At 33.8% G+C, this 23,918-nt stretch overlaps 1 protein-coding gene across 4 annotated transcripts in view; it reads right to left on the reverse strand.

The window, feature by feature from the left end:
• The window catches only part of LOC100920401 (ankyrin repeat domain-containing protein 26-like), a 79,841-nt gene extending 59,075 nt beyond the window's left edge, over positions 1–20,766 (reverse strand). For 2 of the 4 annotated variants that reach the window (XM_031938886.1, XM_031938885.1), the window contains exons 1-7: positions 20,252–20,763; positions 14,742–14,856; positions 13,637–13,810; positions 12,065–12,171; positions 6,092–6,229; positions 4,489–4,613; positions 1,727–1,783 (exon numbers count right to left, since the gene is read on the reverse strand). In XM_031938886.1, the coding sequence (XP_031794746.1) occupies positions 1,727–1,783; positions 4,489–4,613; positions 6,092–6,229; positions 12,065–12,171; positions 13,637–13,810; positions 14,742–14,856; positions 20,252–20,481 (946 nt within the window). In that variant the 5' untranslated portion in view covers positions 20,482–20,763. Of the gene's footprint in view, positions 1–1,726; positions 1,784–4,488; positions 4,614–6,091; positions 6,230–12,064; positions 12,172–13,636; positions 13,811–14,741; positions 14,857–20,251 lie in introns of all 4 variants that reach the window. The other 2 variants (XM_031938884.1, XM_031938887.1) reach the window with 2 other exon arrangements.
• Between the last annotated feature and the right edge of the window lie 3,152 nt (positions 20,767–23,918).

The following is a 23,918-nucleotide window of genomic DNA, read 5'->3' on the forward strand; positions in this document are numbered from 1 at the left end:
ATGAAACTTGGTTACAATGTGTCTGGTGGAATGTGACAATGACTTATAATATAGATAAATGTCTTAAGTATCAAGGGTTTATGGGTGGAAAGAGGTCTTCTTAAAGTATTAGATATCTGTTACTGATTTGTTTACATTAACCATTTCATCTACCGTCTTCTTCACACTGAGAGCATAACATTACTAGCAGATATCATAAATAGAAGGAATAAGCTGATATAACATGATAAATCTAGGCTTTTTAGGTAGGTACATTGAGAAAGGCCTTGTTTGTTTTACCTTTCTTATTACACTCCTCATAGATGGAATGTTTGGAGATATAGTACCACCACCACATGGCAGGACCTGTTTGGTCTTTCTGTAAATCAAGGCAGATCCAGAGAATGCTCTGTGTTTAGTATGACATAACATATTTCTAGCTCTTCTCATGAGCAAGTGATCCAGAAAGAATGTACAGACCTCTACAATCCCTAAAAGAAAGGGGTTGATGAGTTGCAAACCAATATATTTTGTCTTTACAAGCCTTCCTGGGGAGGGAAGCTAAAAACAAACTAAAAAACTTATGATTTATGATGCACATCTATTATTTTTTCTGACTTTCTCCTCCCAAATATAGTCTAAAGATAGTTAGATGAACAGTGAAATAAGCACTTCTTTTTTCTATCAACCATCACACTGGTCTAAAAGAAGCAACTAAGAGGTGATCATCTGTTCATTTCACTGGGTACATTATTTTATTATTTGATTCATAACCATTCTCCAAACTTTACTTTCTCCAATCTGTCCAACAAGATGCTGCCAGATTTCTTTTGAACTAATTATGTTCAACTAGATATGAGATTTCAATTGTATGGAATTCACAGTGACAAAAATTATCTCCACTGATACAATCAATTTCTCTGCAAATTATAGTCTTAGTGAGTTTGTGACTTGAGGAACTGAAAGGTTAAACAACTTGTGTAAAAATCAACCAGTCAGAATGTATTGAAGTGGGTTTTAAACCCATGACTTATTGTATAAACCAACCCTCCATACAGTCTTTCCTACTGGCTGGCACCTACAAGAGTGTTCACTTTATCTGCACTTGATGAATTTTAGAATAAAGCTTCAGTGCATTTTAGTATAGAACACAATAAATTCTGGGGATACTTAGTAACTATTTAATGAGTGACAAATATTATTTCTCGCTATTAAAATGTAATTAAGCTTAAAATGTTATGCTTTATTGTGCAGGATAAAAGTATCCCTAAAAAATGTATTCCTAAACCCTTTTCCAAAGGGAGGAGGGTCAGAAGTCAGCTAAATTAACACAGAACAAAGTATACAGTTCTCCCTAGTTAGTTACATATAATCAGAAAAGATTTCACTCTGGTGTTTTTTAAAAACATAAAAGCTCTAAGCTTCTCAAAGCTAGAGAGGTGGCACAAAATAGTAGAAATGCTAAACAGTTTCTACTACTATTTCCCTCTCCCCTGAAATCATCTCTTAATTATTCTTAACAAAATATTCAAACTTTATCAAGTTCATTAACTATATACTACTTCCTAATGGCATACCATAAAGAAAGCATCAATATAATAGATCATATCTTATTTTGTTCTATGTAATGTCTAAATTAAACAAAAATAGTAAAAACACCAAAAATAAAATTCTAATTAGAGCAGCAACTGGAGTAGTTTAATTATTATTTGAATAAATATTTTTATTTGATTATTTCACACTGTACCTTTCCCTGAAGTTCTTGCTCCCGATTTTTGCACTGGAGATTTCTGCATTTTTATATCTATTTAGCAACAGGCATGAAAGGGATAGATGAAACAATGAAATCAGAAAAAAAAAAAAAATGAAGCCAAGCAACTTTATTCTAAAAGGAATGTAGGAATTGCTAGTACTTTCTTTCTTTCTTTTTTTTTTTTACTAATGTGTAAGTACATAAGGAGGTAACAGATTTTATTAAATACTTAATTAGACAGAGTCAAGGCATTTTCTCTTCTCTCTCACTGTGTTTTACTTCCTCATTTCAAAAGTTTATGTGTCAATCTACCAATTGGGTTACCTCTTCAAAGACACAATCACTGTCCATACAATTTATTCCACTACCGAAAAAACTGTTTTCTTTATTTATTTCCAATCTGGTTCCTTATCTAACAGCACAATACTAAAAAACACTACTTCTTTAATAAATGCTTTTGTACAAAGAAAGTCATTATGTGCTATTATAGAAAGAGCAGGGCAAAAAGTAAAAATCAATTTGTCCAAGCAGTACAAGTAAGATGGCCTCTTTTTCTTATGATAAGAGAATTTACCTTTGCTATTAAAAACAAATTTTTTTATCTGGCACGTTTCCCTATTTCTTGAGAAATGAACTGTTCTTTTAAATGAAATGCTTAAAAATAATGACACACATATAGATCTAAATTAAGTTATCAAAAAACTTATCTAAAATGCATTTTACTCAAACTACATTGAATAAAATTTAATTTTTAGAGAATTTATAATCACTTTTACAAAGTTATTATGGATATAAATTATCAGTATAATATGGATATGCAGGAAATTAAGAATGGTATAAATTTGATTATTTACTATTATTTATAATAGGGTAAAGTCAGCTTAATTAAATACAAGTAAATATAAGTCATTTTGGCTATGAACTTTGATAATAATTAAGAACATTTTATTTTCCTGTCTTCTCCAACCCTTAAAAATGATATTCCTTTGAATTGCCTTGAATATCCCAAATTGGTTGTGCAGGCTTTTCATATTCTCTGAAGAACTACACAGTTCTCTACTTAAGTTGGGCAGAAAAGACATAGATTAAATCTCTATAGATTTTAACATGATACTGTCTTAAATTTATGCAAATATTAAATTTTAAAGCATTAGCTATTATATAATAAGTAATCACTGCCTGTCAAATTAAAGAATGATTTTATATTATATAATTTAGAATTTAAAAACTTAGAAATCATCTAATTGAATTCCTTCTTAGAGATAAACAAAAAGTTCATATTGATATTCCTAAGGAATTCCAGGATTTCCTAACCCCAAAGCTTGTCATTTTCCCACTGCAAAATAATATCTTAAATAAAAATAAGACCCAAAACAAAACAGAACTATGAGAAGTACATATTCTTTGCAAAGATGGAAGTAAACCTGCTGTTAATAATTAATTTTCTCAAGTGATGGCATTTGGATTGGATTACTTTTAAAGTAATTTCCAATTCCAAGTTTCTGTAACTATATTCTAATCATTTTTACTGTGTTTTAGACTACATAGAATGTGAGAGGGCATTTCAAATGCTTTACTTTGTAAATAGAAATAAGAGGAAACTGAGATTCAAAGAGATGAAAGAGTTAGCTAGAACACATGTTCCTAAATCCTGCCTGTCTTATGTATGTACACTACAACACTGACTCAGATGAGAAGGCTATATTTTACTTATTAATAAGCAAATTTAATTATCAATTTTCAGAGGGCAGGAAAAAAAGAACTTTTGGAATCCAATGTTTTAGATAAACTTGGCTTTCCCCCCCCAATTGCGAATTAAAATATCAAAGTAACCATTAGAACTGGGGAATGTTCAGTTCCAGAAAATAATAATTTGTTAAAGTATCAGAAAACTCAATTTTTAAAAACAAAATGGGGGTTATTCACAATTAATGTCTGCCAAAGAAATAATGTCAAGAAAGTAAGATGTTGGTTCCAGGGAAGCAAAAATGACTACCAGACCCCGGGACTAGGGCTCTAGTCCATTCATTCTTTATAATAAGAGTTTGGTTCCCTTTGACAATATAATTTACATGAAAATTTATATGCAAAGGGTTCACCATTGGTAAAACTCAAGGAAAAATATGAGGTTCTCACATTATTATTGCTCTAAGTTTTGACTCCCAAACAATGAAGATTTAGCAATTATGGTGCTAGATTATTCACTCAAGTTCAAAAGTACTGAGAGATCATCAGTTTTGAGTGTAATGATGGGTTAAAACAATGTCGTTACTGATATACTTACCTATTAAATAACAAATTTTACCAATTTTTGGATCAATAGGAAATAAGGTAGAACAAATAAATATCTTATGGTAGAAAATGAATATTTAAAGGAAAACAAATATATCTTACAATAGCAAATCATTATAATTAACTTTTCTTTTTATTTATATCCCTAGTTTTTTTTTAACCTTTTATTTATGCATAAACTAGGATTTTGGCTTGTATAGAAAATGTCATAGATTACTATATATTCATAAAGTCAGCGTCTACATTCTGATATCTTCCTTGAACACACAATTTTTTTTTGGGGGGGGGGATAATTTCAGAATAGTAGACGTGTAAGGATATTTGAGTAACTACCTAAAATTAAACCAACTTCTAGCCCTTTAAAGTATAAAATGGTAATAGAAAAAATAGCACATATATGAATCTTAAAATTGCTCTTTCATTATCTTTTAAATTAACTATTTCTTTGGGTTTGTCAGCCCTACCTTCTTTGTCCAGGGCAAGTCCACCCAAAGTAAATCCAGAAGCCCTCGGTGAACAACTGATTTGGGATGAAAGGTGCTGATTATGTTCCTTCTGAATTTCATATTGATTAACTAGTTGGCGATGACTGTATATAAAATAAAATATAAAAGATAAGTCTATATAAACCAAGATAAAAATTATAGGCACCAAATCTTTGTGTATCTCAAATTTAAATAATCAGATTAGTGTTTGTTTTAATAAGGTCTATACAACAAAACCAACCACTCAATCTAGATGTACTGCACTTGTCTTCTGAGTCAGAGTTTTATAGAATTGTAGGCTTAGATATGAAAAGGCATATATAGGTCATTAACTGAGTCCCAGAAAAGGTTACAGATATTCAAGGTCAGATATATAGTGAGAGGTATGGTCTCTTGTCAGGTTCTCTGACTCCAAATTGAACACTCTTAGCCCTATACCAAACTGCCTCTCTGTAAATTCAAATTTTGACCATCAACATTTATGATTCTTCTTAGTTATCACTCATTAAGGAATCCAAGGCATAATGTGATTTTCCCCTAAAACTAATTTTAGGTCTATTATAATTGAGTGGTATCAACAAAGGTTAAAAAAATTTACAAAAAATTACTGCCTACTGGAGAGACTTACATGAACTGATGTTGAGTGAAATGAGTAGGACCAGGAGATCATTATATATTTCAACAACAGTACTATATGATGATCAATTCTGATGGACATGGTTCTCTTCAACAATAGAACCAAATCAATTTCAATAGAACAGTAATGAATTGAACCAGCTACAACCAGCAAAAGAACTCTGGGAGATGACTATGAACCACTACATAGAATTCCCAATCCATCAATTTTTGTCCACTTGCATTTTTTATTTCCTTCACAGGCCAATTGTACAATATTTCTAAGTCCGATTCTTTTTGTACAGCAAAATAACTGTATAGACATGTATACATATATTGTATTTAACTTATACTCTAACATATTTAACATGTATTGGTCAACCTGCCATCTGGGAGAAGGGGTGGGAGGAAGGAGGAGAAAAGTTGGAACAAAAGGTGTTGCAATTGTCAATGCTGAAAAATTACCCATGCATATATTTTGTAAATAAAAAGCTATAATAAAAAATTACTGCCTATTTAAATCAGATATTATTGTTATTAGTCATAGAACTTTTGTGAAGATGTAATAATAAAATGTGTGTAAAACACTGGGAAACCTTAAAGATTTATAAAAATGGCAGCTATTATTATCATTGATACTTCTGAAAATTCTGATCTTGCATTATGTGACTCTGTCTTGTATCCTGTCTATTCTTTCCTACTGAACTTCAATAACCTAACTTTGTCATTTGCCTGATTTCTTCTTTTTATCTCTAAGTATGAAACATGTGAAAGTCAGATTTCTGGAGGTTGCCAGTTTATCCTGGATCATGTTGAATCATGTGGCACTTCTCAGAGCTGGGGTTTGGCAGTGTGCTTATCAGATCCTTATTATGCAATTATGAAATCTTCATTTTTCATTTGTATGGAGGAAAAGTAATTTTAGATTAAATTATATAAAAATAATAAGAATTAATTTAGTACTTACATAGGATAACCACTGACATTAGCATACTGCTCAGCTGTCCATCCACCTGTATCTTGATAAGAGAGATCAACATCATATCGAAGAAGAAGATTGACTATGCCACTTGGTTTTTGACTGACAGCAATCATGAGTGCTGTTCTAGAATAACAAAGAAAAAATTCATATTTAAGAATTTAAATGTCACATTTAATTAGATTTTTCTTGATATGCTGTCAAAATGGATGCCCAATTTTTTTTGAAGGGTAATACCATATGCAAATTAGAAGAGTAAGAAATAGTTTACCTGTCAGATCTATGAGGAAAGGAAGTATTAATGAACAAACAAGAGATAGAAAGCATCATGAAATGTAAAATACATTAATTTTGATAATATAAAGCTCTTACATAAACAAAACCAATGCAACATATATTAGAAGAAAAGCTGGAAAACATCAAGTGTCTATGATAGAGGTCTCACTTTTCAAAAACACAGAGAATTAAGTCATATTTATAAGAATATAAAACATGTCCCAGTTGATAGATGGTCAAAGGACACTGTGTATAGTAAGTTTTCAGATGAAGATATCAAAGCTTTCTATAAACATAAGAAGAAATACTCTAAATCACTTTTGATCAGAAAAATGTAATTTAAAACAACTTTGAAGTATCACTATACACCTGTCAGATGGGCTAATATGTCAAAAAAGGAAAATGATAAATATTGGAGAGTGTGCAAGAAAATTGGGACACTAATGCGCTGTTGGTAGAGTTGTGAACATTGATCCAACCATTCTGGAGAGCAATTTGGAGCTGTGCCCAAAAGGCAATAAACAAATGTTCTCAGATTCATGTCAAACAATCTATAGGCATAATTATTTTCTCCTTGAGATTAATAAAATTAAAACTAAGAAAACTATTGAAATAATAAAATTAAGAGGTGCTTTTATGAAAAAAAAAAACAAATAGATAAACCTTTGGTTAATTTGATTAGAAAAAAAAAATAAAAAAAAAACAATTAGCTAGCATCAAAAATGAAAAGGATGAATTTACCACCACTAAAAAGAAATTAAAACAATAATTAAGAGCTATTTTGCCCTGCCAAGACAAACTCAGGAATTATATTAACACAATTAAAAGACATTTTGCACACAAAGACAGATCTAAACAATTGGAAAAATATCAATTGCTCATGAGTAGGCCAAGTTACTATAATAAAAATGACAATTCTGCCTAAATTGGTCTACTGTTCAGTGCCATTCTAATCAAACTGCCAAAACATTATTTTATGGAACTAGAAAAATCATAACAAAATTCATCTGGAAGAATAAAAGATCAAGAATATCAAGGGAATTAATGAAAAAACTACAAAGATTAGTGGCTTAGCAGTACCAAACCTAAAACTGTATTATAAAGTAATAGTCATTAAAACCATTTGGTATTGGCTAAGAAATAGAGTGGTAGATCAGTGGAATAGATTAGATACACATGACACAATAATCAAGGCCTTTAATAATCTAGTATTTGATAAATCTTCAAATTCCAGCTTCTGGGCTAAGAACTCACTAATTTTTTAAATTATTAAAATATATTTTTTAAAATTTCAAAATATATGAATAATTTTCAGCATTCATCCTGGCAAAATCTTGTGTTCCAAATTTTTTTCCTTCCTTTTCTCCCACTCCTTCCCCTAGACAGCAAGTAATCCAATACATATTGAATATATGCAATTCTTCTATATATATTTCCACAATTATGCCCCACAGGAAAAATCAGATCAAGTAGGAAAAAATAAGAAAACAAAATGCAAGCAAACAACAACAACAACAACAAAAATGCTATATTGTACATATTCAGTGCCCACAGTCCTCTCTCTGGGTACAAATGGCTCTCTTCATCACAAGACCATTGAAACTGGCCTGAATCATCTCACTATTGAAAAGAGCCACATCTGTCAGAGTTGATCATCATATAATCTTGTTGTTATGTCCAATGTTCTCCTGGTTCTACTCATTTCACTTAGCCTCAATTCATGTAAATCTCTCTAATTTCTGAAATCATCCTACTGATTGTTTCTCATAAACAATACTATTCCATGATATTTATATACCATAACTTACTTCAGGCATTCTCCAGCTTATGAGCAGCCACTCAATTTCCAGTTTCTTGCCACTACAAAAAGGACTGCTACAAACATTTTTGCACATGTGTCCTTTTCCCTTTTTTATGATCTCTTTGGGATACAGGCCCAGTATTGAGACTTCTGGATCAAAGAGTATACACAGTTTGATAGCCCTTTGGGCATGTTCCAAATTGCTCTCCAGCATGGTTGGGTCAGTTCACAACTCCATCAACAATGTATTCGTGTCCCAGTTTGTCCACATCCACTTCCCTCCAACCTTCATCATTATCTTTTTCTGTCATCTTAGCCAATCTGAGAGGCAGGTAGTAGCACCTCAGAGTTATCTTAATTTGCATCAGTGATTTAGAGCACCTTTTCACATGAGTAGAAATGGTTTTAACTTCTTCATCTGAAAATTGTCTGTTCATATTCTTTGACCATTTATCAATTGGAGAATGGCTTGAATTCTTATAAATTTGAGTCAGTTCTAGAATTTTAGAAATGAGGCCTTTATTATACCTTAAATGTAAAAACATTTTCCCATTTTATTGCTTCCCTTCTAATCTTGTCTGCATTGTTTTTGTTTGTACAGACCCTTTTTAACTTAATGTCATCATAATTATCCATTTTGCATTCCATAATGTACTTTAGTTCTTCTTTGGCCACAAATTCCTTCCTTCTCCACAGATCTGAAAGGTAGACTATCCTTTGTTCTGCTAATTTGCTTATAGCGTCACACTTTATGTCTAAATCACAAACCCATTTTGACCTTATCTTGGTATAGGGTAAGTGCTAAGTGTGGGTCAATGCCTAGTTTCTGCTATCCTAATTTTCAATTTTCCCAGCAATTTTTGTCAAATAGTGAGTTCTTATCCAAGAAGCTGGGGTCTTTGGATTTATCAAACACTAAATTACTATAATCATTGACTATTATGTCTTCTGAACCTAACCTATTCTACTAATGGACTGCTCTATTTCTTAGGCAGTACCAAAATGATATTGATGACCTCTGCTTTATAATATAGTTTTAGGTCTGGCACAGCTAAACCACCCTCATTTGTATTTTTTTCATTAGTTCCCTTGAAATTCTTGACCTTTTGAAGAACTATTTGACAAAAATTGGTGAGGAAACTAGAAAATAATAGAAACTCAGCATAGACCTACATCTCAGACCCTATACCAAAACATGGTCAAAATGAATACATGATTTAAGCATAAAGGGTGATACCATAACCAAATTAAGAGAGCAAGAGAAAATTTATCTATCAGATCTTTGCAGAAGGGAGAAATTTGTGACCAAATAAACTAGAGAATATTATGAGAGACAAAATGGATAATTTTGATTGCATTAAATTAAAAAGGGTTTGCACAAATAAAACCAACAGAAACAAGATTTAAAGGAAAGTACAAACATGGGAAAATTTTTTACAGCTATTGTTTTTGATAAAAGTCTCATTTCTAAAATATATAAAGAACTGTGCTAAATTTATAATAATACAAGTCATTCTCCAATTGATTAAATGCCCAAAGGATATGAACAGTTTTCAGATGAAGAAATTAAAGTCATCTTTAAGCATAAGAAAAAATGCTCTAAATCACTATTGATTAGAGATATGTAAAACAACTCTGAGGTGTCACTTCACACCTCTCAGATTAGCTAAGAGACATGAAAAGATAATGATAAATGTTGGAGGCTATGTGGAAAAACTGTGACATTGATGCATTGTTGATGGAGTTTGAAATGATCAAACTATATCATCAGAGTAATTTGGACTCTGCCCAAAGGATTATAAAATTGTGTATACTCTTTCATCCAGCAGTGCCACTATTGAGTCAGTATCCTAAGAGAATCAAAAAGGAGAGAAAAGGACCAACATGCAAAAGTATTTGTAGCAGTTCTTTTTGTGGTAGCAAAGAACTGGAAAATGAATAGATGCCCATCAATTGGGGAATGGCCAAACAAGTTCTGATGTAGAAGATAATGTAATATTATTGTTCTATAAAAGAGGATGAACAAGCTGATTTTAGAAAGGCCTGGAAAGAGTTACATGAACTGATGCTGAGTGAAGTACACAATAACAGTAAGAATTTGTGATAATCAGCTATAGAAGACTTGGTTCTTCTCCATGGTTCAGTGATCCAAGGCATTCCCTATAGACTTTGGATACAAAAACACCATCTGTATTCAGAAAAAATAATTATGGAGATTGAATGTAAATTAACACATGCTTTGCTCACTTTTTTCTTTTTTTTCCTCCTCTTGAATGGTTTTTCCTTTTGTTCTACTATCTTTCTCCCCAAATGATTCATAAAGCAATGTGCATTAAAAATGCCATCATAATTATTCTTTCCTCAACTGCTTTTTAATTCTTCCATGAAATGCACTAGTCTTAATCTTCTAGCTTATTCCCTAATTTTTAATAAATTGTATTATATTGAGAGCGACTAGTTGGAGTAGTGGATAGAGCACCATCCTTGAATTCAGGAGGACCTTAGTTCAAATCTAATCTCAGACACTTAATACTTCCTAGCTCTGTGACCCTGGGCAAGTCGCTTAACCCCAAATGCCTCAGCAAAACCAAAACCAAAACAAATTGTATTATATTATAAGCTTGAGTTAATCTTAGGCATAATAGCTTTCTTTGTAGTAGAGATCACATTTCCAACTGATATACCTTCTGGGGTATTTTGGCCTCCTCTTTGAGACAATGTTTTGTATTAATTAAACTTATGAGAAATTACATATGTACAGTGTCTAGTACAGTGCTCAGCAAATAACAGTGCTTAATATATGCTTGTTAACTGGATGATTGAAATGTCCATTTCCCATACAGGCTATAGTTATTATAATCACTTTTTTCATCTTTATCCTTTATTCTCATTTGTATTAATTTGGACCCTTATTCTAGCTAGTAATATGAATGAACATAAATAACTAATTATGAAATTATTCCAACAATGGTAACCAGGCATTTCTGAATGTTCAAATTGTGTCAGTTCTATAGCTTTTTTTTGGATGATGTCAAACAAGTTTTTCCCATGTAAATATTAAAATCATACAAGATTCTGTGACACATGCCACCCAAAGGGATAATTTTGTTCAGTAAGTATCAACATTGTTTAGTAAGTATCAACATTAAACTAGATATAAATAGTGAGACATATGCTCACCTCTGATTGTTTGCTAGTGCTAAGCAGGATGTGCTGCACAGAGTCCAAATAGTATAGAGATTGTACATGGTGACAAACATTTCCAAATACTCCTATTTTTCTATGACATTGTGCAAACTGCATCAAATCATGGCACATGAAAAAGGCTCCTTGATGAAATCCAAACTTAGTAAAAAGACACTGATCTAAGAATCCACTCTGAAAAAGTGGATGAAAAGTATTTTCTAGATTTCCCATCTAGTTGGTGCATCTATAGCTTTGTAAATGTGTTTATATGTATAGACATACACACACATACTGTCTTCATAACCATTTAAGAACAATTAAGCACTGGTCTCAAAATTACTGGGAAAAGGAGATCTAACTGGATCTCATTTGAGAAACTACACAGCACTTCCAATGATCATTTTATTAAAGCCAATCTCAGACGAATCAAAATTTTTGATGGTACCAAAGGTCAAGGAAATATGCACAGTGAGTATAAGTAGGTAATAATAACTTTGATGTATTAAGTGATATCAAAGCTATGAACTGTTGCAGAGTTATAAATAGTAATTTTTTTTCTTTTCACAATTGATGTTTGGGGATATTTTTTATCTTTTTTGCAATGATCATTTTTAATTGTTGTTACCATTCAGTATCCAATGATTTAAGTTGTTCTTATTCTCTAGAAACTTTTTTATTTTTAACTTTAATTACTATACCTGCTAGACTTATCTGGGGTATTCACACTTGCTCCATTCTTTAAGAAAAAATCTACCATTTCATGATTTTCTTCTGTAATTGCAAGCAAAAGCGGTGTGTAGCCATTCTGCAAAATCATCATAAAAATATTTTTATATAGTATGCAAGAACATACTTAATTCAACTTAAGACATTTTGTGAACATCTTGTGAATTTGCTAATGACAAATTAAGGAAACATGGTACAATGGAACTTTAGAGTGAGAAGCCTAGGACATAAATCTTGCTTCTCTTTGTTAGTTAATCCCTATGTGATCATAAAGCAAATTATATCACCTCTTTGGGCCTTAGTTTTCATATATATAAAATGATAGAATGAAACTAGGTATCTCAAATTCCTTCTGGCTATTATTCTGTAATCAGAAGATAGAAACCCCTGATTTATAGAAGACTTTCATATCATTTCCTTATTATTAGGGTATCTCCTTTCTTGTCATCTCCGTTTCATGATCAATTATTGTCTACAGGTAGCCAACCTTATTTCCTCAGAACTCTGTTAAGCTAAAGCTATACTCTTGTCGGATTTAAAGTTGACTATTTCTCTTTACCCATTCCCCTTTACTGCATCTCCAAAACTAAAGAAAGTCTTGCCTTGAGGAGATTAAACCTAAAAGAAAGTAATTTACCTGGCATTTTCCCTCTCTTCCCAATTCTCCTAATATGAAATATGTTTTCCCCCACTCTCAAGTGGCAGTGATCAAGAATTAAGTACTTCTAGAAAGACAATGATGGGTAATCATTACCTCAACCCATATAAACTTAAGACTTTATTCTTATGAAAATCTTTGTGTAATTATACTTGATACATTTTTTTTAAAAAAGGTTTTTAAAAAATTATGGCATTTCTTCAGTACAAATTAACATTGTATTATTATAAGTAAAGATCTATATGTAGAAAAACCTTGTAGGCAATATCTGGCAGAACTATTGCATTCTGGGGAGCAGACCTACTATATATTATGCAAAGAAGAGTCTAGAGAGATAGATGTGATAGAATAGATAGAAAGCTAGCTTCAAAGTCAGTAAGACTTAGATTGAAGGCCCACTGCTGCCACATATACTCAGGGACGTATTTCAAGACACTCCCTAAAACAAAGTTTTTTTGTGTCATGGACCATTTTCCAGAATGTTTTTAAATGCCTAAAATGTATAGAATACAAACAAAGCCAATTATGTTGAAATAACTATAAAGTTACTGTTGTCTTTTAAGTTTATGAACTCCAGGTTAAGAATGCCTACTCTTAAGATTAAATTATAGAACAACAGACCCTGGTTTAAATCAGTAAAGCGATTTTCTGCATTAGGAGTTCTAATGTGAATCAAATCTCCTGAGTTTTGCCCCTCTTTCCCCTTCTTTATCCCTCCAAGCTGCATTAGAAAATTCCAAAGATCAGTACATTTTGATTACAGAATCATTTTAAATTATTTTCATTAAAGAAAAGTCTCTATGAATAAATGAATGATATATGAATTGGACACTATCTGATTATATATTTTAGCTCTTAAATTATTATACAAGAGGTGGGCTTCTACCTTGTTTTTTGCTTCAATATCACATTTATGTTTAAGCAGCTGTGCTGCTATGGCTTTGTTCTGACCAGAGGCAGCATAGTGAAGTGCAGTGTTGTTGTTGAACTCCACAAGATTAACATCTGCACCATGTTCAAGCAGGATTGTTGTACACTCCTCTTGCTGACACTGTACTGCCTGTCAGTATAATATAGACAAAGAGATAATTCTTTAATGTAAAATTTAGTATATTAAAGTACCATTAGTACTATTTAAATAAGTTAGTAAAGCATATTTTCTTTTCTTATTTATATTTTTTTATTTTGAAAAAAAATTTCTTTACAATATTATCCCTTGCACTCACTTCTGTTCTGACTTTTTCCCTCCCTCCCTCCACCCCCTCCCTTAGATGGCAAGCAGTCTTATATATGTTAAATATGGCACAGTATATCCTAGATACAATATATGTGTGCAGAACCGAACAGTTCTCTTGTTGCACAGGGAAAATTGGATTCAGAAGGTAAAAAAAAAAAAATTGGATTCAGAAGGTAAAAATAACTTGGGAAGACAAACAAAAATGCAAGCAGTACATTCATTTCCCAGTGTTCTTTCTTTGGGTGTAGCTGCTTCTGTCTATCATTGATCAATTGAAACTGAGATCTTTTTGTCAAAGAAATCCACTTCCATCGGAATACATCCTCATACAGTATTGTTGTTGAAGTATATAATGATCTTCTTGTTCTGCTCATTTCACTCAGCATCAGTTCATGTAAGTCTCTCCAAGCCTCTCTGTATTCAATCTGCTGGTCATTTCTTACAGGACAATAATATTTCATAACATTCATATACCACAATTTATTCAGCCATTCTCCAATTGATGGGCATCCACTCAGTTTCCAGTTTCTGGCCACTACAAACAGGGCTGCCACAAACCATTTTGGCACATACAGGTCCCTTTCCCTTCTTTAGTATCTCTTTGGGGTATAAGCCCAGTAGTAGCACTGCTGGATCAAAGGGTATTCACACCTTGATAACTTTTTGAGCATAATTCCAGATAAAGCATATTTTCTTAGTCAAAGAGAGAAATCAATATACATTTCATTGACCAGCATGGTTCACTAATGCATACCTTAATTAAAGGTGTTCGATTTTCATTGTCACACAAGTCTAGTTTGCATTTTCCTTCTACCAAGGCAGACACAACATCTGGATATCCTTTAGCGCAGGCCAGGTGGAGAGGGGTCCTATGGAAATGAGAACAATGTGATTGTTCAATCTGTACTACAACAATCAAATATGTGTCAGTGTTAGTTTAATTTTTAACATAATATGCATTATTATTATTATCCCCAAACTGTAATTCATTGCCAAACTAAGTAAAACTGGCCTCTCTCATCAACCTAAAGAAATACAAAATGTGCATTAATGTGAAATATGATTTCAGCTGGCTCACCTCTCCGTAGGTAATTTGCTGGCCTCTTATACCTTGGAACTCACCATATTGATATCTGACTTAGTGTAGACATCCTACTGGGATAGCCCACTGCAACTCAGAACCCATGAGTCCAAGTGGTCTGCCAGCCTCACTGGTAACTCGGATTACCGGTGTGAATCACCAGGCCTACTTGTTAAGTCTAATTACTTTTTCCCACTAAGAGTATTCACAATTATGAAACAATTTTCATATTATATATAGCTATCATTTACATATTATATATTTATACAAGCACATGTATGCATATGTGTGCATTCTCCATTGAAGCCTTACTGCAATGCTGCATTGTACAGTGGAAGTGGCTCTCTGTTGCTAAAGGTTATTCCAGCAAGGTATATGTATTGGTAGTTCTACATGCTGGAAAGGTTTGCACTAAAAGCCTGTTATGTCTGATTTCCACAAACCAATCTAATTAAGATCATAAAGAAGGATGAATTTTTTATTGATGGATAAATCTCAAAGATCATCTTTGTTGTTCAGTCATTTCAGTACTATTTGACTCTTTCTAGGGGAGATGAAATGAAGCCTTTTATTATGGAGATTATGGAGAGAATTTTTTAAAAATTCAGTTCAATTTGCATTAATTTTCTCTTTCTTAATCCAGTGTACTTCATTCTTATCAGTTATGATTAAGGTAGAATTTTTTACTCAAAAAATGGATAAGGAAAATAAAGAGAAAGGGTGAAAGAGCAATATTTCTTGGAAGGAGTTAGTAGAAAGAGGGAAAGAAATTTTAAAAATGGGTTTGTGTACATTTGTGAAATTGCTTAAGCAGGAGAAATTGCTTAAGCAGGAGTCTAAGTTATGAATAGTGAAAGAAATCAGAAAGAAAACAAAGCATCATAAATGTTCATATTAGAGGAAAAGAGAAAAATATTGGGTTAGCCATCTTGCTTGTTGAGTTACACCACGGTGGAAGGGCAACTTAGTTGCTGTGTATTTTCAGGGAGAACAACCATAAAGGTAGAGGAGAGAAAAGTCTTAAGGACAGTTTTCATTGAATTTACATGTAGCTGATGTTTGCAAATTCAATGTTCTTTTCAATGTTTCAATCATTTTTGAGTGTGTCTGTATAATAAATACAATTAATCTTAAAATTAGTGGATAATTAAATAGTTGACATATTGGTAGGCTTAACTGGTGAGGGTTTTCTGATTGCTATTGAACACATTTAAAAGTATGTAAAACTCATTTTTTTTTTTAATTGTCATACTGATTGGCTGTAGAATTTAGTTTTAGTAAATAGTTGGATTTTAAGCCAATGGTTACCTACACTAATTTTCATTATCATTACTATATTTAAATGATTTTGAATAATCATATCAAAAAATTATATGACTATATGTCCTGAACCTAATTAATCTGCAAATCACAAAGGCCTTTGTCTTCAAACATTTTAGTGAGCCACTACCTTAGCTACTTTAACCTATAGGCTTCTTCTCACTATCCACTCCTACTTTGACTCTGTTAAGTTGACTGATGCATGGACATATGTGCACAAGTAACATGCCTACACCTTTATTTCTTGCATATTTGGATAAGTAAAAATATTAAACAACATTCAAAATATAGCCTGTCACTTTTAATTTCCCAAATTAATTACAGATATTAGAAATGACATGAAAATAAGTATACATCAAGACAGGGTTCCATTGCTTCTAAATACATACATAATTACTTGTATATTTTCACAAATTAAGAAATGATACAAAATTCAGTTTGGACAAGTGAAGAATAATGTACTTTGAACCATCAAATTTCCACCCAGGATTTCACAGATTTTCAGTATTTAACAAATGAAATAAAACATACATGTCCCTAAAAAAAATTGGAATTCCCTATGTACAATTTCTATGACTAATATTTAAAGGTCCTATTATATATTATTTAATAAACTCAAGAGAGACAGCATAGCATGGTGGATAGACAACTATCTTGACAGCTTGAAGACTACTTGGTTCAAACGCTAGCTCTGACACATATTGACTGTTTATGACATTGGGCAAGTCATTTGACTTCTCACTAATCTAAACAATTTTCTAAGATTCTAAATTGTGGAGAAGATTCTGACCTGCAGTGATAAAAGAAATTCCTTATTATCAATGAAAACACACATCCAGTCTATATTCCATGAGAAAGTATCATATAAATTTAATTGGGCACCTATGTTAGTATGCTGAGAGAGTAATAAAGCTAATTTTATAAACCAGTCTCTTTCCATTATAGTGATTACTTCATATCTTTTTTTTACTTGTCTTTATATGGAAATCATCTTCTAAATCTTTATTTTAAATTGAAAATAAGGATAAATAATTTCTTTTCAAGAATTTAGGATTAATTTGAGGGATGGGAGTTCTTATTAGATTTAAAAAAAGTAAGTGGAAGAGATGATACTCCTTTTAATATATGTCATTTGGTAGTGCTGTAGATATAAAAGAGTTTGAACAAATTGTAGAATGAATTGCATTTTCTATGAGTATTAGAGTCTCCTACTCCATACTGGACACAAGAGATTGGCCTATTATTTTCAGTAGTTTGGTTTGAGAGTAAGAAGAAGACATTGACTGTTTGCCCATACTAGTACGCCATTCCTTTTCCTGACTCATGGAAATCTCTCCTTTCTCCTCACTATCTCTTGTCCTAATGGCTTACTGAAACTCAGCTAAAATCCTACTTTCTACAAGAAGATTTCTCCAATCTCCCTTAATGCTGACGTCTTCCTTTGTTGATTATTTTTTAGTTTAACCTATTTGTAGTATCATGTTTGTACTTAACTGTTTTCATGTTGCCTTCCCCATTGGAATGTCAGTGTGCTCACAGCAGGGACCTCTTTGATCATTCTTTGTATACCCAGCTCTTAGCACAGTGTCAGTTACATAATAGACAACAAATATTTGTTGACTAAGTGCTCTTTTCACATAGCACTTCATCTCCTGATACTAAGTGTCTTCACTAACTATCTCCATGCCTGGAATGCTCTTCACTTCCATCTCCTGGCTTCCTTCAAGGCTCAGCTAAAGTCTTGTTTTCTATAAGAAGCCTTTCCCCATCTTCCTTAAAACTAGTGCTTTCCCTCTGAGCTTGTATGTATATTATTTATACATAGTTGTTTTCACCCACATTATTTTACATTCTCACTGTCCTTTCCAAAGCCTCATACTTCTTCAACATATATATCAATACTCCCTTAACCATCCTTGCTTCACAATTAACTTTAACTTTGTCATTTCATATGATCTAATTCTTCATCCCATCCAGCCTGATACAAAAATAGCTATACCTTTGATTGCTCATAAATGCAGTACTACTATACTTTCAAATTCTAAGTTTCTCTTATCCTATTCATAATCTGTTATCATTCCACCTCTTCCTTTGCCTTGCAAACTGAAACTCTTTTTCATCTGGACTATGGTCTTTAATCAAAGACCATCATTTCTGCACAAGATACACTTCTCTCCTTTCCCCATCTTGACTCATTGGTGAATCATCCAATATGTTTGTTAAACACTAGTTCAGTCATCCCTTATTATTTTGCCAATTGTGTACACAGCATTGACTCACTCTTGCCATCTGCTGTCTATCCTATTATACACATGCTGCTAAATAAAGGTAGAAAAAAATCATCTATGTTTACTAGGTGAACTACAAATTTATGTTACATAATCTCATTTGGGTTCTCACTGAAGCAAGGCAATCCTTTCGTATTACAACTCCCTAAACAATTCACTATCCCCCTTACCATAGCAGTTCTTCCAAACTTTTGCTTCCCTTTCATAGTTTACTCTGCACCTTCTCAGCTAAAAAATCTTGCCTCATATTTTATAGAAAAAACTGAGGCCATTATCTAAGGTTACCCTTTTCCCTCTCACTTCATATCATCTAAATGCCTTCTGCCATTATCTTTTTCTTCATCTATCCTAACATGAAGAGGTGGCCCTTCCCCTTGCCAATGAAAATGCCTTTACATTTATAAGTGATAGCATCCTATCTTATCTCCTCCAATTGCCCCCTCTCTCATTCCTATTCTCACTTAATTTCACTCTTTCTCTGTATCCTAGCTATTTCCCTGCTTGATTACAAACATGTCCATGTCTTCTCCACAATTCCCCAAAGGATCTTTACCTGATCAATCTATCCCCGTTATCACCCCATATCTCTTCTGTCTTTTTTGCCCCCTCTGAGGTAATTGGGGTTAAGTGATTTGCCCAGGGTCACACAGCTAGGGAATGCCAAGTGTCTGAGTTCTGATTTTCTCCTGTCTTTTTTTAGCTAAATGCCAGGAAGGAACTGTTGACAAAAAGTGTCTCCACTTTCTCTCTTGTCATTTTCTTTGAACGCTTTACAATCTGACTTCCAAATTCTTAAAGATACTAATGGTCTCTTAATTACCAAATCTAATGGTCTTTTCTCAATTTTCATCCTTTACCTCGCTAAAATCTTTGAAACTGTCACCTTTTTCTCCTTAAGTTTTTCCCTGCTCTTCAGGTTTTGTAACACTGCTCTCTCCTGGTTCTCCTCCTAAGCAGCAGGTCCTCTCCTTTTCAGTCTCCTTTGCTGATTAAGTCCCCTATTTGACTGAACACGGAGAATTCAGGGACAATACCTGCTCCCGCATCTTCCTGAGTTCAAATTTGACCTCAGATACTTAAAAGTTATGCGACCATGGGCACGTAAGCTGTTTGCCTCAATCTCCTTATCTATAAAAATGAGCTGGAGAAGGAAACGGCAAACCATTCCATTAATTTTGCCAAGAAAACACCCCAACTGCCGTCAAGGTTAGTCTCACATTTCAACAGAATGGTATTTGCTCCCATGTCACTACGGATTAAATTGGTTGGACTTTGGCTAAAAGTAAGGTGAAGGAGCTTCCCATTCATTAAAAATGGACAGGCAGGAATTGGGAAGTGATCCAAGTTTCAGGACTGGCTATCCGGATCTCCAGAGTGCAAAACCTGACTCTGATCCTGTCCCAGGTGCTGAGGAAGATTGATTTTCCAAGGGTTAACTCGAGGAGCAGAGGGCAAAGGGAGAGAGGACCCACATACACCGCATGCAGGGATTGTGGGGGGCGGGTGTCTTGCCTCCTCTCTGTGGGGAGTGGGGGGTTTCTCTTCTCTCTCCCATCCCCCAACTCCTGTTCTTACCTCTTCATTTTATCCAAATCGTTCACGTCGTGCTTCCCGCCCAGTAGGAGCTGCTGGACCTTCGCCACATCCCCGATCGAGGCGGCTTTGTGGAGCTTCCCGAGCTCCTTGTCCCGGAGGAGGTATCCCGCGCTGGTGTCGGACTCCGGGACCCCGCAGTCCCTCCGCGGGATGGCGGAGGTGCGAGAGTGTCCTTTCCTGCCGCGGAAGCTGAAAAATTTCCTCATCATAGAGGCAGATTTGAGGGCTGTCGGAAGAACTCGCGGGGGAGTCCTCCCTTGGCCCCTTCAGCCTTCTCCGAGGCCTAGGCTCCACTCCAGAATTAAGGGGGGAAATTTCGATAACTGGCTGCTGGAGGTTCAGAGACCTGCGAGAGAGCCATAGTTAAAACCAATTGAAACTTAGAGCGGGCTGCATCCCTGGTACCTCCGAGAGGCGGAACTGAACTCTGCCTGCGTTTGTCCGATTGGGGGCCACGAGAGTGGACCCAACTGTAAAGTCACGCTCGGGTGAGTGCACATATACCCGGTCCGTTAGCCCTCAGTACCAGGAGTCCACAGCTCCAAGTCGCGAGAGTAGGTGAAGTCCAGGGCTGGGATTCAAATATTACAACCGGCTTTGTTGCTAACTTTTCTGATGAAGGACAAAGCACTTCCTCTCTGAATCTCGGTTTCTCCTGTAAATGAAGACTTTTTACTAGCTTAACTCTTAATAATTCCTTGAAGCCCATTATCAGGTTGCTTGCAATCCTGGGAAGGGGAAGAGGGAAGAAAATTCGGAACACAAAATGTGGAACACAAAAATGAATGGTGAAAACTGTCTTTATAAGTATTTGGAAAAATAAATTATTATTGAAAAATTTAAAAATGATTCTCTGAAGCCAAAGACGTCCAAATTGAAAAGGGAGGGAGCTGATGGACGCCCTGGGGCAAATGAAATCTAGGTTCCTCTTCTGATTCTCCCTTCTCTTTAACTGCCTTCAGAAGAGGAATTGTACAGACAGACATCGTGGCACAGGGAAGGGGAGAACTGGCTTTGGCTATAAAGACTTGGTTTAAGTCCAGCCTCTGCAGAATTTAAAATAGCCATATTGATGATGTTATTAAGGGGGAGGGAGGGGATTCCATCAATTGACTGGAAAAAGATATATCAGCTTTAGTTGAAAGTTTTAAACATATCTTAAGTCTATAGAATAATAGTGTTTAAATCATAGAGTATAATAGTTCCATTCAACTCTAGCCTAATGGAACCCTGTCCAGAGTATTGTATTTATTTATGGATGCTACATTTTAGGAGGGATATTGAAGAATTCAGAGACAAGAGATATGGACGAAATAAGAAGGATTAAGATAGAGAAGACTAAGGAAAAAGTTGTCTATTTTCAATATCCATCAGGGACACTTATTTTCAATATTAGTATACATCATACTGTTGCAAGATTCCATTAGGACATATCTTCAAAATTAGCTTTGTTTTTCAGGTACATATAATGTAGAGTAGAAGTTAACAGTATTTTATTTTACTCATGTTTATTCAACCCTCAAAGGAAATTTCTGCAAAGGGGAATAGTATAATCTATTATCTAACTGGTCTTAGATAATCTTCCTCTCACTCCAAATTTTCTCCTCTCCTACTTTCCATTTATGTTGTGGAAATATATTCTCTGCATCACTACCTCACAATTTCTTCTTTCAGCTGCAGGATCACTGAACTTGAGAATACAGAATTGATATATACCCACCCTGATGAATGGTTGCTGCTGCTTATTCTTTTCCCTCTTCTTCTTCCTCTTTCCCTCCTCATTTCCCTTTCCCTTTTCTTTCCCCCTTCCCTCTCCCGGTCCTCATTCCCACCCTGTCCTCCTCCTCCTTGTCCTCTTTTTCTTTTTCAAACAACTAAATTGTAACTTCATCCTATAGGTTTTTTGGTCTCAGTACTAGACTGTTTGTGACCCAGTATGTTACTCTAGTGGTTCATATGTTGTTGGTTGTACTTTTGCCATGTCCTGGCAATATCTCTTCAAGGAATAGACTGTGTTATATTTGCCATACATGATACCTCAATGTTGTCTCTAAATGACATATGACTATTCTATAACTATCACTATACTGTCTACTATCATGATTTAGTATATCACAAATAATATATTTGAATTATAGACTAGTTAGAAGTCCTATTGAGCAAGTAACAAACTCTATCATCATATACATATTACAGTGTATAATTTATGGATAGAAAATTAGTAGTGAATTATATAATTATTTGCAAAAAAGATAGATAGATGTAGTTTTTATTGGTAAGAGGGCCAAAGTATATGTTACAAAACACTAGCTGATATACACAAGGATGGATAAATTAATAAATTAATTTTGGTAATACTTCAAATATAAAGAAAAATCATTAATAAAAACCTTAGGACAATTACAGATATTTGATTGAAAGTATGAAATTTTGGAAGTTGAAAAACATTTTCATGAATTTCTAATGAATACAGATGAAAATAGACTAGATGAAAACTGAAAATGGACAAAACATTCCTCTTATAATTATTATTGGTAATAACTCCTGTGAACTTAGTATTTTGTGGTTCATACAGTATTTTACATATTTTATCTCAATGTTTATAACAACAAATAGGCAGTTTATGTACAGTGATCTCTGTTTTGTGGCCAGGGACACAGTTAATAAATGACAGGAGCTAGCTTTGAACCCAGTTCTTTGTATATCAAATCTAATAAAGTCATGTGGTATGAAGTTTCTCATTGATTTTTCTACTTACTGGGTACTTATAATATATGCCCTTTTCCCCATCTATTTTTGAGACTATATAGATTTTGTCTACATCTGTTTGAGTCTATATAAAGTCTTCCCATGGGTTCTCAGGTCAGAACTTTAGAGATGTTCTGATTACTGCAGATAATGAATTTTGTGAATTGGTCACATTCATTATTTGGATTTGCAGTAAATGTTTGAATTGGGCTAGAACCAACTGCCATATTTTACATAATTATAACTTAAAATAGTATGAATACTTGGGACAATTTCAAGGAAGTCATTATTTGTACTAATCAAATCTTATCTATATACATACAGTTCTGGCTCAAGAACCAATGGGGAGGTTCAAATCCCTTCCCCTTAATCCCATTGTTCCTTTCCCTGTATAGTTTCCAATCACAAAGATTCTTCAAAGCTTCAGGGGAAAGTAGTGTAAGGTAAGAATGGAAGCTTTATCTCTTCCAAAATCACAAGGTGACTGAGCTGAAGTTTTAAGATGGATTAACTGAGGTGACCTTGTAAGTTACAAAAGGTCATGAGTTCCTGGAAGATCACTAAAGCTATGGCTTTAGTGTCTACTGAAGTGGTGAATTGTGGTGATAGCAGCTGTAGGAGTGGGCTGGAATAAAAGGAAAAGTTGTGTTTAAAAAAGTAGAGACACTGGAAAAGATCTCCCTTGGAGACACACATACAGACACACAAGGCGTTTGAATGTTGTTGATGAAAAATGTGAAATCGCTAATTAGGAGAATTTTCAAACTGAATTTCACGTCAAGACTTGCTCTTAGCTTTCTGGCAGATAACTACAAGTTACAAGTTAGCTACAAGTTGAATTTCCAAATCCTGTTTAAATTAAAAACAACCTGTCCTATTATCTGATGCATAGGATAAC

Source organism: Sarcophilus harrisii, chromosome 5 (assembly GCF_902635505.1).
Source record: "Sarcophilus harrisii chromosome 5, mSarHar1.11, whole genome shotgun sequence".
NCBI lineage: Eukaryota > Metazoa > Chordata > Mammalia > Dasyuromorphia > Dasyuridae > Sarcophilus > Sarcophilus harrisii.